Below are 18,267 nucleotides of genomic sequence, written 5' to 3' on the forward strand. Positions count from 1 at the left end.
TCCTTCCTCTCTCTCTAAAGTCTATCTTAAAAAGATCCCGGTTTGAAGTAAACCAGAGGCAGCAGACCCCACAGCGGAGCACTGTCCTCATGCCGCCCCCCCCCCTCCTCCCCCCGAGCTGGAGCGCCTCGGCTCACCTGAGAACTGAGGAGGAGTGTATGCACATACGTGTGCCCACGTGTGTATGCATGTGAGTGTGTACACCCAAGCACATGTGGGCACAACTGTGTGCCCGTGCGTGCATGTGCGTTGCATGTGTACGTGTGTGCAATGCCTGCAGGAGGAGGAGGGGAGCTGAGGTGGCAGTGGGGTCCATTTCTGTAAACTTGCTAGTCTGTTCGTTCCTGGGCACGTAGGTAGGAGTGGGTGTGGCTGTGGTCGTGGGAGCCAGAGCCCTGTTTGTGCGAGAGAGGGAATGAGGATGAGACAGGGGAGGAGCAGCCATCCTTCCGACTGGGCCCTGCTTTTTCATCTCATTCTTCCTGGGGCCAGTTCGCCGTGGCCACCTTTGCGCGAAGTGCCCGGGTTTGATACCGGGGTGCTTGGGCTGCCCAGCAGGGCGGCGCCCTCTCTTCAGGGCCCGAAGGAAGAATGAGCTCAGGCTCTGGAAGTTGGAAGGGGCGAGTGCAGGGTGGGAGCAGGCCTTCCTTCAACTCCCCTCCGGTGGCTGTAAAACAGGAATCTCCCCCTGGGCAGGCCCCGCCCGGTCACCGAACCAGGAGGCCCTGTTCGTTCTGGGGGAGGAGGCTGAGGTGACCACTCAGCGGATCCCCAACACTGGGGCCTCCGTGGGCAGCATCTGAATGAAGTTCGGAGTGACTGGGGAAATGTCGGAGGAAGGAAGTGGGAGGGAAAGGGCAGGGCATTCAGGCGCAGAAATAACCGGAGCAGAGGCACTGAGGCAGGGAAATGTGGGACAGCGGAGAGGCCGGAGGGAAAGGGACGCTGGCGGGGGGCTGGGGGTGTCTTCCCTCCGTACAGAGGAGGACACCAAGGCCCAGAGGGAGGAAGTGCTTTGAAGGCCCAGCAACAGAGCGAGGCCCTGACTCCCAGGTCAGTGCTCTCCGGCTTCCGAAAGCCTGCTGCAAGGAGCCAAGTCGGGCTGTTGGTTTTGCTTCCTTCGCTTTCTTATCTGGGGAGGCCTGGGTCAGGGGTCTCCATTCTTTGCCTCCCTCGGCGGCATGTGACACTGAACAAGTCACCTGACCTCTCTGAGCCCCGCATCCCCAGTGAGGGGGTAAGAGGTCTTGTCTCACCTGAGGATGCTATCGTTGCCTCCCTAGTGAGCTAGACTTTTTACCCGTCCTCCTGTCACAGCCCCACAGCTGTCCGCAGAAGCCACAGCTCTGATGTGCTGTTAAATGAAGGACAGGGGGATGGTGAGCTCCGGACCAACTCTCTTCCTTCCACTCCCTACTTTGAGAGCCCCAGCCTCTCCCCTCCCCAGACCGGACTCGGGGTGCAGGACTCCCGCAACCGTGGAGACCTTTAGAGGGAAGGTCGGACATAGATAACGGAGCCGTGCGGAGGCCCTGGCTTCTCCCTGTCTGGAGGCCCTAAGAGCGCCCTTCCCTACAGCCGTGGCCTTGCTGAGAAGGGGCCCCGGAAGGGGCTGGGTGAGGGGCCGGGGGATGGGCCCGGCGAGGGGCCGGGCGAGGGGCGGGGCGAGGGGCCGGGGGAGGGGCGCGGATCTGGGACCTCTAGCAGAACGTGGGCGCGGCGGGTCCAGGGGGAGCCCAGCAGGCCTCTTCCTTTCTCCTGCTCCCCCACTCACTGCCTCCCTGCTCCAAGGAGTGTCCCCCGCCCGCGGCTCAGTCCCGGGGTCAGGTGGGCTCTGCCCCCCTGTTTCCCAGGCCAGTGACTCCGTGGTGTTTGTGAGTAACCCTCCTTCTCTGGGGGCCCCTTCGCATGGGAAAATGTTATTGCTTACTTCCCTCTTCCACCCCGGCAGCTGTTTCTTTTAACCTTGTAACTCACACCACACACCACACACACACACACACACACACACACACACTCCCCTCATCTATGGTGACAGAAAGCAGACCGTGGCCACCTCGGGGGCGAGGCCTGCCTGGGAGGGGCACGGGAGATTGAGGGGTGCTGAAAAGTGTTCGGAAGCCTGACCTAGATGACGGTTATGCGGTCACACACACGGGTGAAGAGTTGTACACTTTACAGTATATGTGTGGGTCTCTCAGTGAAGTACCGCTAGCACCTGAGGACACACATACAGAGGAACATAGGACAGACCTGCCCAGCCTGTGTAAACAGCCCACAATGCCAGGCGCCCATGTGGTCCTGGGTGTGGGCTGTAACCACGCCATTCCCCTCGGACCCCACCACCCACAGGCCGGGCACCTCCGCTCTGGACACCGTGTTCCTCCCGCTCCCAGGTTTATGGGACGGCCGGGCATGGGCGGGGCCCCCACTGTCCGGGCAGTGCTGACTGGAGCCCTGTTCTGGGAGGTGAAGGAACAGAAAAGGCACACGTTTCCGCTTCTGGGAGGGGGTTTCCTGCAGGTCTCTCTAGGCCGGTCTTGGCCGGTCTTGGCTGGGGGAGGGGGCTGTCCCCAGTGAGATCGGGAGAAAAGTGCCTTCCCTGCATCCCTGCTAAAAATAGCCCAGGCCGAGCTGCCGGGGCGCCGCAGGGCGCCGCAGGAGGGCAGAGTGTGTTTGCTTTAAACCCAGAGGCTGCTCAGCAGTTGGGGGCGAGGAAGGGGCGGGAGAGGGAGGCCAGGGGTCTGAGAAGCGGGGTCCTCTCCCTCCCCAGCCTGCTGCAGCGGCCTCCGGTGCTGGGAGGGTGAGGGAGTGTGCGGTGGGGGCGGCTGCAGGGAGTCGGGAGGTTGGGATGGTGGGGAGGGGTCTCTGTCCTGCTAACGGAGCGCAGAGGCTGTGGGAGCCAGAGTCACGTACCCCACGGCCCCACCGCCTCTGAGAAGCGCTCTGTCCCAGAGCCCACGCCTGGCTCTGTGATCTGCCCTCCTGCGGTGTGGCCGCCGGCCCCTGGGGGCTCCCGGCACACAGGGCCCAGGATTGTCACTTCACAGACACCCTGCTCTGTCTGTCTCTGCGGCACCCAGGATTGGGGAGCGGGTGTGACGAGGAATTTTGCTGGAAATGCAGAGTACAAGATGTGTCAGTGTGGGGTCCAGCGGGGAGTGGGTGGCTGGGGGAAGGGAAGGGCCCTCCCAGCGGCCCTCCCCTGCTCTCTCCTCCCCAGCTCCCGCCTGTCGGTCGCAGGCACCAGAGGCCTCACAGGGGAGAGCTCACAGCAGCTGCCTCCGCTCTCCAAAGGACAAGAAAGAGCCACCGGGAACTGAGCGTGTGCCGTGTGCCGGGAATCCTCCGAGCCTGTGGGACAATCTCGTTTCATGCTCTCGGCCAGCCTGTGGCATTGGAAGTACCCCTCTCCCCACCCACAGACGGCAAGACGGAGGCGCATGGCAATGAGGCGCTCATCCCAGGACCCCACTGGGGTTACCTGACAGAGACAGGGTTTGGAGTCACGGTTTGGGACAAAGAATGTCTGTCCAGAGAACAATGAGACCAAGTTTTGGAAATTGGAACTTACTAAATAATGTAGAACATGTGATTGCTATACTTTGATACTTTGGTAGGAAATCACACAGCAGTGGCGTTAGAGCCAAAATTTATACTATCAGTTGTGATTTTGCCAAGTTTCCATCTTTCTGAGCCTCAGTTTCCATCTCTATAAAATGGGTACAATAACCATTGCCTAGAATTGCTGGGGAGACATGAATTTGAACCCAGCATTTTTTTTCCCTCTAAACCTAGAAAACCTCAAGCTGCTTCCTGCCTCAGGGCCTTTGCATGCGCTGGAACCGAAAGCACCTGCTCTTCCCACACTGGCTTGTTCTTGCCATTGTCTGGGATTCAGCTCAAACCTAACTCTCTGAGGGAAGCCTTACCTACTACCCAGCCCACCCAGGGCTCTCAACGGCATCACCGCTTTGTTTCCTTTGCACTTAGCACGATCTGAAAATACCATGCTAATTTATTAGTTTTGTTTCTTTGTTTATGGCCTGTCCTCCCTTCCCAACCACCAAGGCTGTAAATTTCTTGAGAGCTGGGACCTCTGTGGGTGCAATGGCCCGTTCCCCGAGCTCAGAGCCGCACTTGGCAAAATCAGAGCCTGCTAAACTTTTATGAATGAATAAATAAATGTGCCTTGGAAGCAGCATTACATTTAAGTGTCTGACTCTCCCACAGGCCTCACTGCGCCAAAGATCAGTCAATATGGCTTAATGGGAGCTCCAGAGGAAGCCGTGGGCCCGGCTCCAGGGGCTCCTGGGCTTCTGGGTGCTCCCGGATACAGGACAGCCCTTCTGCTGGAACACGAGGTTCCGCCCCGTCCCGGCCTGCCTGCCTCTCCCGCGTCTCCCCGGGCTCCCCAGCCTGCACTCCCTGTCCAGGTCACATCACACAGCTCCGGGCTGCCCAGCCTGCACGCCCTGTCCAGGTCACATCACACAGCTCCGGGCTGCCCAGCCTGCACTCCCTGTCCAGGTCACATCACACAACTCCAGGCTCCCCAGCCTGCACTCCCTGTCCAGGTCACATCAAACAGCTCGCAGGGCCTGCCAGGGAACACGGGGCCGCTTCACGCCTGTGTGCCTTTAGACACACTGTCCTCCGTTCTGCCTGGAACACCTGCTCCCTGGCTCTGCCTGGCTGGCTCCTCAGTCAGACCTGAAGGCTGGAATCCTCTGGCCAGGCCCAGCCCCCAGCTTCCCAGGACATTATAATGATCATACTCCCGAGTGGCCCCGAGATCTCCTGAGGGCAGCACCCGCTTTTGTGCCACCAGGTTGAAGCACAATGCCTAAGGCACCAGTAGGTGCTTACTAGATGCTCCAGCACGGCTTTTGGACTTTGGGTTCCCAGGCATTAACACCATTCCGGGAGCACACAGTAGGTGCTCAATAAGAGCCCACTGAACCTGAGCAATCTGCCACTGGCAGAAGTCAGGAGGGAGGGGAGCCCTGGGGAGGAGTAAGAATGGGAGATGCTTCTAGCGAAACAAGACAGCCTCAGAGGGGAGACGGCAGAGGGACCCGGGGAAATGTCCCAGGAGAATGGACGCACAGAAAAAGCAAAAATAAAAAGCAAACTCAGGTGGATGGAGGCATATACACAGGGCTCTTGTTGAGCAAGAAGGGAGAACGAGAGTGGGACGGATAAAAGAGGAAGGAAGGATGACTGGGTTCAGAGGGGACAAGATGTGCCCTTGAGAGCCACAGAGGACAGGAAGCCAGGGTACAGGCCAGGCAACTACCTACCTATCTCCCCCTGGTGCCTGCGTCAGCCCCGGGGGTGGGTAAAGGCAGCGCGGGGGGCGGGCGCTGGGGGCCCTCCCCAGGGGAAGAGGGCTGGGGAAAGGCCACATGTGGGCGGGCTTAGGAACATCTTGGGAAACTAGATATCACAGTCACAAGCCTTGTTTCTTGCTTTTGGTTGAGCAACTCAGTTGCTCTTGCCTCAACTTTCCCATCAGGAAAGTGGGTAGTATTCTCCTTACTTAGAGAAACATTAAAATCAGACTGAGCTGGGACATGTCAGTGAAATGGGCACAAGTGTCAGGAATTGACATATGGTGGTGATTCCCCAAGGCCCTGCTGGGAAGGGGTCACAGGGTGGCGCCAACAGGTCTGCCTGCAGAGCCCTGGAAGCAGGCTCAGGCCCTGGTGGTCAGACCCCAGTGCCGGTCAGCACACTCAGGCCGAGCTTGTTCCCAGACGAAGGGGGAGTGGCTAAGAGACAACTGAAGAGCCCACAGCCGCAGAGCAGGACTGGCCATCCAGCCCCACTGGTGTCCTCTCAGGTCCACTGGTGTCCTCCACATGGGAAGGGCTGAAAACACTTTGCTGGCTAGTCACATGTCAGGGGGTGCCCGGGCTCAAGGAGACAGTGTTCTGGAATCATCTGAAGGGCGAAGGGAGGGAGGCTCTGAGGCTGGAGGCGTGGCAGGTCTATGAATGAGGGGAAAGACCGTGTGGAGTGCTGGCTTTGACGTCAGACACACCGAAATGTGACTTAGTTCTGTGCCTTCTCCGAGCCTCTGCGTGTCACTTCTCCGAGTGGCGAGCCAGCCCCGCGGGCCCACCAGAACCTTCATAGCCGGCGTGGGGCGTGCGTGGTCCTGGAGGCAGTCTCAGGGCTGGGTGCTGGGAGAGAGGGAGGCCGCTGGGGGCTTCACTCTTCCAGAGTCCGACTTCTCTGCTCCAGGTGTGCCCCACCCCGCCTCTTACAACAATGTACACCCAAGCAGGACCCGTGGTGGGGTGGGGGTGGCGGCCGGGTGGGAGGTGGGCAGTGAGGGCAGGCGTGATTGACAGCAGGCTGCCAGGGCTGAAGAAGGAAGTATAAATATAAAGCGGCCAGTGTGGGACTGGACAGAGGCCATCTGAAACACCGGGCACATTCCTGCCCCGGCGTAACAAACTGTACCAGCCTTCGGGAGAGCTGGGAGCGCTGCAGGGAGGGAGAGAGCAGAGGTTCCTTCCAGGTTGGCCCGCTTCCTCCTCCCCCACTCCTCCCACAGCGTGCACGGTGGGGAAAGTCCCGATGGTACTTTTGCAACCACAGGAAACCTCCTCTCGCTGTTCGCACTCTGTACGCAGTGTTCTCAGCAGTCCCAGACCGGAGCGGGGGAGGTGGGACCGGGGGTGGCACAGGGAACGTCGGGGAGGCAGCAGGTGTGGCGGGGACTCAGTCACAGCCTCCTGCGAGCGCTGCCGCGGAGGCACGGCGGCAGTGAGGTCAGGGGAGGAAGCGCCTGCCCAAGGTCACAGTTAGCTGTTCAGCAGGGTGGGACCAGCGTGCATCCAGAGCTGGGCAGCGCTGGGCAGCCCTCCTGGTGCAGTGGGGAGTGGCAGGCCAGGGAACAGGCCGTGCCTGGGGACTGAGGGTGGGGAGCTTCACCTCAACGCTCCGGGCAGGTCCGGCCTGGGCACCGTCCACTCCTCCGCCCCCCTCCTCCGCAGACAGCAGGGCAGGCCTAGAACCTCCCGGGATCTTTCTCCCCTACCGCCACTTCCTTCCAGAGAGGCCCTATAGCTCTGTGAACACTCGGTGCTCAGCACCTGCTGGCTGGGTTATTATTTAACCTCACATGCGGTGTGTGTGTCTCTTCAGCTGGCCCGCGAGCCGCCCCGGGGCAGGAAATCATTTCAATGCGCCCGACATGGATGGAACATCCAGGGCCAACCCTGGCCGGTGGGCCATGAGCTGAGCGATGGGGGGAGGCCGCCAAGAGGCAGACTCTGTTTCTGCCTCAGGGACTCTCTGATCTGGTCAGGAGAACGGGGCTGGGACACAGATCGCTGGACTGTGAGACGGCGCACGCTGTGCCCGAGCTGATGCGGAAGGTACAAACCCGGTGCTGGGCTTCCGAGGGGAGCCGAGAGAGAGGAGGATGGCTCTCCGGGCACGGCAAAGGCACGCCAGCTGTGCGGAGGGGAGGAGGGGAAGAGGGGACTTTAGGAATCGTGCCTTAGCCTTTAACCTTTAATTGGAAGACCCAGCAGCGCTTGCGGACGGCAGGTGCTGGGTCAGCCAGTCCGTGGTTTGGAGGGGAAGAACCTGCAGGCCCAGCCCCAGCGATCTCTGTAGGAGAGGGGAATGAGAACACGGGGCTCGCAACACATCTGGCTTTGGGGGCTGAACTGAGGGGTCCCCTTCTGCCACCCTACGGGGGCTCCCACGCGGTGGGTTTGGGTGTCCTGCCAGAGGGGTCCCCAGCTGCCCAGAAGGGCTGGGCGTGCTTTGCCAGCCCCCGGGGGTCCCTGGAGTCTCCAGGCTGCTGTGAGGAATGGATCGGGAAAGAAGCCCGGGAGCCGGGCTCCTCGGGGATCGCTTGAATTGGCCCCTCTGCCCGGCTTCCGTTGTCACGTGACCACACCCAGGCCTCAGGTCTGGGGCTGCCGCGCCCCCAGCTGTGCGCCAGCAGAGGCCGGCCCCAGCGCTGGTGGTGCAGGGTGGCTCCTTCTCCCTCGTGGGCGGCACCACCTGTTCGTGCCCCCCGGCCCCCCTGCGCTCCTCCGGCCGCACACGCCCGGGCTCCCACACCAGGCTCAGGGCGGAACGGGCCCGTCTGGGCGCTCTAAGGCTGGGGGGCGTGCAGGGCGCGGGGCCCCCGCCGCCCCTGGGCCCGCATCTGGCCCGGCCCCGCCGCCCCTGGGGCCTCATCTCCCCCGCGTCCCCGGGCCCGCATCTCCCCCGCCGCCCCCGGGCCCGCATCTCCCCCGTCCCCGGGCCCTCATCTCCCCCGACCCCGGGCCCGCATCTCCCCCGACCCCGGGCCCTCATCTCCCCCGACCCCGGGCCCTCATCTCCCCCGACCCCGGGCCCGCATCTCCCCCCGTCCCCGGGCCCTCATTTCCCCGTCCCCGGGCCCTCATCTCCCCCGCGTCCCCGGGCCCGCATCTGGCCCGGCCCGGCCCCGGGCGCCCGCCGGCGGCGGCGGGAAGGCTGCGCCGAGCGCAAGCCGCAAGCACAAACAGGGCGAGGAGCCGGTGCGAGCGCTGGGCCCGGTGCCAGCGGGGCTGGAACACAATGTCCCGGCGGCGGGCGGGCGGGAGAACAGCCTGACTCAGCAGCGGCGGTGGGTGTGCTCGCTCCCAGATCAACCGCTCGCGCAGCCTGCGGTCGGCGGCGGCGGTCCCGGGGGAGGGGCGAGCCCGCGCGGCTCCGGTTCCGCCGCCCGCCCCCCCGCCCGGGACTCCACGTGGCCGGTGGCGCGGCCTCGGCTCCCGCCCCTCCGTACAGAGGCGCCCCGGCCCGGCCCGAGCGGCCCCGGCCCGAGCCCCGCCGGCGCTGCTCCCGGGAGGCCCTCTCCTCCCCCGGCAGGTGTGGCCGGGCCCAGGCCGCTGGACACCCGTCCAGCTTCTTCCCGACCCCACCGTTCCGGGAGGCCACTGGCCGATGTAATGCTTGCAGACGGAGCAGGATTTTTTTCCCCTAGGATGGCGGGGAGCTGAGGAAGAGGATGCTGGTAGAAATGGGCCGTGGGGCAAAACGATCTCCCTCATCTCTGTTCTCAGCTGACCCCGAGTTCAGAGTCGCTTCCTGTCCCCAGGCCTCAAAACCGCGAGGCCCCCAAGATTTCCTCAGAGGGAGGAAGGGAGGGGCAGGGGAGAGGTGCTTTGAAGCCTGAGACCCTGCTCTTCGGCCTTACCCACCCTCCTCCCAAAGCCACAACAGAGACCAGGAGTCCTGCCACCGGCCACAAAGCTGCTCCTTCCTCCTCGGTCCGCTGGCCCTGAGGCCTGGTGGTGCCTTATGTGAAGGCAGCCCGGGGCCAGGAGCTCAGCTGGCAGCCCAAGCAAGACTCCTCCTGGGGGGGAGCAAGGACCTATTCCAGGCCCCGGCCAACTGGGGTGACTGCAAGGTTCCCCAGAGGACACGCTGTGCCTGGAGTGTGCCAGGGCAGGCAGGGAGCGGCTCCGTCCTCCGCCGAATTCCAGGAAAGGCCCTGGCAGTCAGCACGGCCTGGGCTCCAGGGCCTCAGAGGGTGGGGCAGGGGGCGGGACCCGAGGCTGCGAAGTGCCTCACCTGGGCCTCATCACCCCCTCCCCCCCCCCCCACGCACACCCATCCTCTTGGGGCCGTCTGTTGGCATCTCTGGAACCCTTCGAAGCCCCGAAGCCAAGGGTAAGGAGATGCATGCCAGTGCAGGCCTGGGCCACGGACCACCTTCCCACACACACAGCATACTTCCCACACATCCGCTCACCCGGCCCCTCACAGAACCTCCCAGGCGGGAGGCACCCTCAGCGTCACTGACCTACACTGCTACTGAGTTGTGGGACCTGCCCGTGCCATCCCGGGCCAGTGCGTGTTCGGAAGCTGTGGGCACACCTATAATGACAGGGACACGCTCACCGCGCAGCCCCCTCCCCTCTGGGCTTCCCTGTCCCAGGCCCACAGCCTAGGAGTGACTGAACTTACCACGTTCCGCACACGGGCTCCTCCGCCTTGTCCACCTTGGCCCTCCCACCCCCCAGGTCACCATGACGGTGGATTAATTTTTAACTATTTCCTCTCCTTTACCATCCTCTATCTGGTCTATTACCAGACTGTTCCCACTGTTGCTTTTATTACCAGACGCACTGTTATCTTCCCGTCACCTCTTCTCCTCCAGCCCCGTAGATTACCTTTGGCCCAGCGCCCCACAGCAGCTGCCACACTGTCCCTTCTGGCCCAGGTCTCTCCTCCTTCCTACACACCCTGCTGGCACAATCTTCCTCAAACACTGTTTATTGTGTGTGTTATCACTCCGGAATCCTCATTAAGCACACAGGGTACACCGGCTTCTCACCTGCGTGTTCCATTTGACGGGCCGGATTAGTTCACGGTGTGCCCAGATCACCTGGTCCGGCACAGGCTGGTGCGACCCATCTGTTTGGTGGCTCCTTTCTCGTCCTACAGTTCGCCCTCCCGCTGGTCTCCCCGCCCATCAAGCCTGCTGGCTTCCTGATGCTCACCCAGGTCCTTTGGTTTCGAGGAGCCACTATTTTTCATTTCCCAAAACCTTCAGAGAGGGGTTGGGAAGGGAGAAGCCAACATCCAGATTGGAGCCAACTACCAACTGCAAAGACCCCGGGGTGCAGGGTGGACTGCGTGCAGCTGCCCGCCGGGGCCCCACTGCGGAGAAACAGAAGCGCCGAGGAGGGTGGAAGGAGAAAGGGAGTGTGGGGACCAGCGGCTTTGGGCTTACAGAGGAGCTCGCCATGGAGATTCCAGCCTGCCTAGTTCTGGGCCCCTGGTCCGACGCCCGGAGATTGTTCTTTCTCGACAGCACATCACACACACAGACACGCTCCCCCACACACAGACACAAAGCCATCCCCACCTCCGAACCCCACTCCCGTCCACCTCCTTCGGAAGGGCTGACACCCTCCACCTCGCTTTGATCATTTTGCTTCCAACTTCCCTCGGAGCTTTAGGAACTGTCTCCAATCTTGTCTATATTTTATTGTTTGGTTATTACCTGGAGTACTTTCAACCCCATAGATCATAAACTCCTTTATGGCAGAGACACTGTCTTTATTTATTTAACATCACTTATTTATTTTGAGAAGGAAGCAGAGGTGAGATAAGGCAATCAGACTTTAGAGGCCACATAAACTGGAGTCTGGTTCCAAGCACTTAGCTGTTTGGCCTTGGGCAGGTGTCTTAACCTCTCTGACCCAGTTTCTTCCTCTGTAAACGGCACTAGCGATACTCGCAGAATGAGGGGCAAAGACGGCAGAGAATGCCAGGCCTGGGCCACGGACCACCTTCCACCACACACAGGCACGTTCCCCACACATCTGCTTACAGCAGGCGCTCGTGCAGAGCGAGAAGATACCAGCTGGCCTTCCTTTCCTGCACAATTGGAGCCTTCCACGAATTCAAAGTCGAGGTTCCTTAACTACCCGCCCTCTCACCCCCCTTTTTGAGCTCGAAGAAGGACATTATTCATGATGACACCGGTAATCCTGGGACGTGTGGCCACCAGACCCTCACTCAGCTCGAGCGGAAGTCGGAGGCCGTGGGCGCCCAGCGCCTAGGCCGGGCGCCCAGCCCAGCGCGAGCTTAACAAGGAAAGTTTGTTGAATGAACCGGCGAACAGAACCAGTCCTTCCACTGGCGAGTGAATCAGAAAAGATTGAAAAGCCCGCCCCCGCCCCCGCCCCCCCCCCCCCCCCCGCCCCCGCGTCCCCAGGCCTCCGGCGGCCTCCTCTCCCGAAGGTCTGGTCTCCAGTCCTCCCGCCGCTCCCCCCGCCCCGGTTGCCTTGGCGACAGTGACGTATCCGCGAGGGGCGTCACCTCTCCATCCTCCGCCGGCGCTGGGGCCCCTTCCCATCCCAAGCGGGGAGACCATGAGGCTGGGGTCCCCGACCTCCCGGCTGCCCCGGGCCTGGGGCTCCCTGCGCCCTCCGGGCCGCCTGCTCGGGCGCGGGGTCCTCCCCCCCCGGAGCGCGGACCCCACCCCAGCCCCCTCCTCCGCAGCGGTGAACTGGGGGGGCCCGGAGGGTGCCGGCTGCGGCCCGGGGAGCCCATTCCACCCCTTCACTCCCGGCCAGCCAGCCAGTGGACCCCGGGACCCCGAGCCCGGCGCTCACCCAGGGCCCCGTCCCCCGGGCAGCCCTCGGGCTCCTGGGGGGCGGGAGGGGGGACGGGGCGGCGTCCGGGGGGGAAGGAGTTAAATAAGGTGCGGGGGGGGGGGGGGAGAGGGAAAGTGAGAGCGGGGGGCGGGGGTGTGTGTGTATGTGGGGAACCAGCGCGAAAGAACATCCTGTGCCCGCCGCCGGATGCACGCGGGAGGGGGCGGGGGAGGTGGCCCCGGGGGGAGGGCCAGAGGGAGGCCTGGGCGGGAGAGGCGCGGCCTGCACCCCGCCCCTCCTCCTCCTCCTCCTCCTCCTCCTCCTCCTCCTCCTCCTCCTCCTCCTCCTCCGGGGGCGCGGCCCCCTGCGCTCCGGGCCTCCGCCGCGTCTCTCCCGGTCCCTCCGCTCAGCGGGGGTAGCGAGTCCCCCAGAGGCCCCCGAACCTGACCCCTGGCCCGGGTGAGCGCGGGGCGGGCCGGGCGCGGCCCCATCCTCCCCTCCCGGCCCGGCCCGGTGCTCGGGAAGCGCGGTGCAGAGCGCCGTGCCCGGGTCGCCGCAGCCATCCCTGCCCGCTTCCCGGTAGCGGCGGTATTAATAGACCGCGCTCCGGAGGAGGAAATGGAGCCTCAGACGGAGGAATTTGCCCAAACTCCAGCCGGTCGGGCTCCAAAGGCTTTTCAGTAAAGCCATCCCATCGCCCTCAGCTTCTGCGCGCACGAGCTGTGGGCCCCGGCCTGGGCACCCTCCTTAGTGACCTAGAACTTGGTCTTGCAGAGTGGCGCCCCCCACGCCCCACACCGTATGGGGTTCCTCCAGTTTCTCTAATCCGGAATGGTTCCAGGCGGTTAAGTGGATTACCGGAGTGGGGCGTGATCAGTCAGGACAGGACGGGGGTGAGGGCGGGGGGTGGGGTGGCGGAAGGGGCTGAATCATGATCCTCTCAGGCCTCAGAGGCCCACCATCGCGTGCTCCCTGCCTTCCCGCCCAGTGTTCTTGACGGCTGAAACCTGCTGATCACAGCAGTTACACACTTTGCTTAATCCCACAAACACCCTCCCCAGGCAGGTGTTATTTCCACTTTGCAGGTGGGGAAGATGCAGCAAGAGGAAATCGCAAGCTGCCCTGGCCGGTGTGGCTCAGTAGGCTAGACACCAAGGGGTCCTGGTTCCATTCCCGCGGGTGGGGTTGTGTGCAGGAGGCAACCAATCCACGTTTCCCTCTCTCCAAGAATCAAAACACAAAGCTGTCAGTGACTGAGCTGGTTTTGAACCGGGAAGTCTGGCTAGAGCCCACACTCTCGCTAAGCTAAACTGCACCTAACCTGGGGAACATCAGCCCGGGGCAGAAGGCTGGTGCGAAGGCCGAGGCACAGGGCAGGGGCGGCCTGCGCCCTTTGCTTTGTAGGAAACTGGGGGCTGCGTGTATGTGGAATCTCAGACTCCTCTCTCGCCGGTGGTTCCGGATTTCTGGATTTGACAGAAAAGCCAAAACAAGGAAACAAAAGCCAAGTTCCCACAAAGAATGGCCGCTTTCATTTGTGCTCCCTGAGCACACTCACATCACAACTGCCATCTATTGCCATATCCCATACAAGCAGGTATAATTGAGTTCTCTCACTACGAAACATCCTCTGAATCAAAAAGCCATTCCCAAGAAAGAGCAGTCGCTGGCTTGCCCCCGCAAACAGGCCTTCCCCTTTCTTATCTCCCCGTGCTGGGGACCACGGCAGTGTCACCCTGGGTGCCTCTGCGCTGACCCCTGAGTCATCTGAGGGCAGCACCGAAGCAAGGGGCTTTCGGGGTAGCAGGAAGGAGCCAGCTTAGAGCTCTTTGGAGGGAACATGTGAGCACCGTGTCTGCTTAGCATGTGAAGGCCGCAGAATCAAATCCACGGCAGGAGAGGCCAGTAGCTCTGAGTCACACCCCAGAGAAGGGCAGGGACCTTGCTCTGGAGGCTCCATCCCCAGGCCCAGCAGGGTCACCGTGGAGCCGAAAGCAGCCCTCCGCAGGCAGGCGTTTCCTCCCTGGAGTCCATGGTGGTGACTGTTGGCCAGGGCAGGGAGGAGGCCTCCTGGGGGGGTCTGTGTGGCCGCCCGTAGGCGGCCTCGCTGGGTGTGGGGGGCTGGGCAGAGGGAAGGAGAGAGGGGCCATCTGAGAGCGCTGCCTGCAGCCGGTGGCGGGCGAAGGCTCTGCGTGGACAGGCCTGGGCGGCAGCAGCATCCTTGGGGCGCTGTTTTCCTGTTCCCCACCTTCCAGCCCGGGCGCAGCCCGGACCCAGAGCCTTCCAGCAGGCGCTCCAGCCAGGCAGGGGGCCCTGTGGTACAGCCGGGCTGGGCGCTGGCTCTGGGTCCGTCGCCTGGTTCTACACCAGGGGTGAGGTCGCAGGGGTGGGCCATGGGGCGAAGAGAGGATGGGAGGGTCTGGCCGCCTGCCCCAGCCTCAGTGAAGATCAAGGCTCCACAGCTGGGCTCTCCCAGCAGCGGCCTTGTTCTGCCTGGGGGGGGGGTTGGGGTGGGCGGGGCGGGGGGGGGGTGGTACTCACAGATGTGAGCCCCCGCAGTTTAAAGGCACAGACCTACCCAAACCTTAAAGCTGGAGCTTTAGAATGATAAACCTGGGTCTCAGGGTAGAAATCCACAAACTGAGACCAACGCAAGGGCAGTCCCTTCCTCTAGGCCAGTGGTCGACAAACTCATTAGTCCGCAGAGCCAAATATCAACAGGACAACGATTGACATTTCTTTTGAGAGCCACATTTTTTAAACTTAACCTTCTTCTAATGCCACTTCTTCAAAATAGACTCACCCAGGCCGTGGTATTTTGTGGAAGAGCCACACTCAAGGGGCCAAAGAGCCGCATGTGGCTCATGAGCTGGTTTGCCGACCGCGGCTCTAGGCCGCACTGGTTAAAGGGGCCTGGAGCCTGTGTTTAGATTCTGTGCCTGTTCTGCCCTCAAGTCCTCAAAGAGCGACAGAAGTCATGGCTTGAGCACCTACTGAGTGCAAGACGGTGCTGCATGTTGGTGATGTGGACAGTTACCCTCCAGAGCGCGGTCCCTCAGGCTGCACACTGCAGGAGCACATGCAGGTCCCGGGAGATGGTGGATTTGCCCCAAGACTCTGCAGAACGTCTTAAACTGCACCCCTGCATTGGAGGGGCAGGGCTGCCTGCAGCAGTTCCTGGGCCCAGCAGAGGGTCTGTGGTGAAGGATGGAAGATAGGAGGGCCAGGGAAGTGAGGGAGCTGGGACTGCCAGTGGGCACACCCAAACACCCCTCCCAGAAACTTTCGATGGCCCAGCCCAGAAATTGGGCCTCTGCTGCCCTCTAATGGAGGAGCGGCAGCCTCCGGAGCCCCCTGCTGGCACCCCACCAGCCCGGCTGCCCTGAGGAAGCGGGAGAAGACCTGCCTGCCCAGACTTTGTATCCCAGTAGATTCTTGAGCGTCATTTCCCACAGCCTCCGAGCTAAACTTTTTGCCCTTCCAAGCAGCTCCGGCCTCCCTCTTCCCGAGCACCATTTCTCCCGTCTCTTTTGTTGCCTGGGTTCCGATTCTGGTACCCTGGTTCCTGGCTCTGCCAGGGTTCTGGTTCCGGAAGGCCCTTACCAGGCGCCTCGGGCCTAGCTCCCACCTGGGCCCAGGGTGGCTCTGAGGACATGGGCAAGAAAGTCTCCCCACTGGGGCATCTGAGCGTCCGCAAAAGCGTAGTGGGCTTGACCATAGGCGCCGGGGCCGTCTACCTGCTCTACAAGGCCATCCGGGCCGGCATGCGAGACCAAACGCCCATCTCCACCTCCTCGCCCACCTGCATCGCCCGTGAGTGTCTGGGCCCTGGGGGCAGGACTCGGCCCCAGGAGGGCCTGCTCCCCCAAGCCTCCAGTGTGGGAGGGGCCAGAGGTGACTCCACTTCCTCCTCTCTCCTCTCTTCTCCATCTTCCTTAACCTCACCCAGCACGGGGCCTGGGACTCGGGGGTCCTCAGGACTCATGTGGCAGGTCTTCACACTCTCCATTCACTCTGGCTCCTGGGTCGCACTGCGTGAGGGTCAGGCGTCAGCAGTGACACGCAGAGAGAGTTGGGGTCCTACATGCCCAGAGCCCGTACTAGTGTTTATGACAACTTTGGGCAAAGTAGAAAAGGGCATCCCTCCTGCAAGACGCTTTGTTGCCATCTGCTGGAGTATCGTCCCATATGCTGACTACGGTGGGAGACTGCATGTCACTGCTGATGCCAGGAAACGGCAGAGAAAACATTTGGAAGGGTGATGTTCCTGCTGGGGCTGACACCCTTAGAGAAGGTGTGCTGGGCCCTCCACCGGGTCCGCTGTGCACGGCGGTCCTGCCTGTAGCCAGAAAGCTCTTCAGGAGAGGCGAGGCAGCTTTGTCCCAGGTCCTCCCCCCACCCCCCCTTTCCAGCCCCATTCTGTCTTCACTCTGAGTCCTCAGCCTGAACTGGCCGCGTTGGCTGTCTAGGCCTGGCCATCGAGCGAGAGCGGCACGGGGGGGACTCCGGTGAGCTCCGGAGGCTTCTCAACTCTCTGGAGAACAAACACGACGAGTACGCCAAGGGCATGATCCTGCACAACATCACGCGCTGTGTGTACTTGCTGTCGGCTGAGGTGAGGGGCGGGAAGCAGGAGGTCCCTCCTAGCCAGCCTGGCCCCCGGCGGCTCCCGCTCACCCCTGCCCCCTTGACTGGCCAGACGGGGTCCTGGGACCTGTCCCTCTGGTTGATGAGGGCGGGAGGGGTGGTGGGGAGAGGTCTCTGTGACATGGGGGGCCCTGGGCCTAGGACAGGCACTGCTCCTGCCTCCTCCGTCTCTCCCGGTACACCTAGGCTGCTGCTTGTACTCCTGATGACATCATGCTCGTGGGCTCCATGCTGGATGACAAGGACAACAGTGTCAAAATCCAAGCTCTGAACACCCTTAAGGCCTTCTCTGGCATCAGGAAGTTCAGGCTCAAAATCCAGGTGAGCCCAGGGGCACGCGGTGGGGCCGAGCACACAGGGTGCCCGCAGCCCACGGGCCCTTTAACAGGCTAAGTGGTCAGGTTCCAGAACTTTGTTTGGGTCTGAGTTTATTAACCAGAAACGGTTTCCCCCTGGAAATACCGTAAGTGGGAAATGGTGGTCAGATTCCCAGCAGGGTCATGCAAAGCCTTTGACTCCCAGGATGAAGCTGGACTGGGCTCCAGGGCTAGGAGTATCCCAGAACCCCAAAGAGCAGAAAGCCCCCTGAGGTTCTTTCTGCCACCAGCTGGGGGTTCCACACTTCAACCCAGTGGTGACACCCCCCGGAGTTGGCACAGACTCCACGGGGTGAGGGCTCAGGCCCAGCAGGCTGCCCCACCTCGGATGGGGTCACGAGTCCCAGCACTTGTGCCTGACCGGCTATCGATTTGGAGGTTCCTGTGAACCCCCTTTTTTCAGGTTTGATAATTCGTTAGAACGACTCTCAGAACACAAGAGAATACTGCTTATTCCTACTGGTTTGTTGTAAAAGATGTGGCTGAGGAGCAGCCCAATGGGAGAGGTGCGAGGTTTGGGGGAAGACTCGGGTTCCATGCCTTCTCTCAGCTGGCCCCCCTCCTAGCGCCTCGCTGTGTTCACCCCAGAAGTTCTCCGCACCCTGCATTTGCGGGTATTTGTGGAGGTCCCATTATGTAGGCAGGATTGAGTAGTCATTGGCTATTGGAGGCTGAACTCACTCTGGAACCCCTCCCTGGTCCCCAGAGGTCAGGGATGGGGCTAAACGTCTCAATCCTCTCACCAAAGTGTGGTCTTTCTGGCCACCAGCACCTTCCAGAAGCTGTCCAGAGGCATGCCATGAGTCACCTCATTAGCATAAATGTTAGGGTGGTGAAAAGGGGGTCATTGTGAATAACAAAGAGCTTCCAGCCAGGGAACTGCCAGGATTTTAGGAGCTCTGTGCGTGGAACCAGGTGTAGTGTCATACCCCTTGCACCCCCCACCCACACTGTGCTGGTCCGAAGGGGGAGGGGGGAAGGGCGCTGGGCCCATCCCATGTCAGCTCCCCCAGTTTCCTGCTACCAGGCCCAGCCTTGTCTGCTTCCACTCCTATCCTGCTGGTGCCATGGAAACTCTGCTTGCTTCCCATCTGCGGTCAGTGTTCGTCTGTCTTTTTATTTTATTTTAT

General features: G+C 61.9%; 1 protein-coding gene across 3 annotated transcripts in view; it reads left to right on the plus strand.

The window, feature by feature from the left end:
* The first annotated feature begins 933 nt into the window (after positions 1–933).
* Positions 934–18,267, plus strand: part of ARMC12 (armadillo repeat containing 12) — a 30,463-nt gene continuing 13,129 nt past the window's right edge. The window contains exons 1-4 of one of the 3 annotated variants that reach the window (XM_084890051.1): positions 934–1,053; positions 15,834–15,926; positions 16,583–16,728; positions 16,947–17,081. In XM_084890051.1, coding sequence (XP_084746177.1) covers positions 15,878–15,926; positions 16,583–16,728; positions 16,947–17,081 — 330 coding nt within the window. In that variant the 5' untranslated portion in view covers positions 934–1,053; positions 15,834–15,877. Of the gene's footprint in view, positions 1,054–13,161; positions 13,711–14,719; positions 15,927–16,582; positions 16,729–16,946; positions 17,082–18,267 lie in introns of those variants that run through there. The other 2 variants (XM_084890050.1, XM_084890049.1) reach the window with 2 other exon arrangements.

Source organism: Pipistrellus hanaki, assembly GCF_964339955.1.
Source record: "Pipistrellus hanaki genome assembly, chromosome: 7".
Taxonomy (NCBI): Eukaryota; Metazoa; Chordata; class Mammalia; order Chiroptera; family Vespertilionidae; genus Pipistrellus; species Pipistrellus hanaki.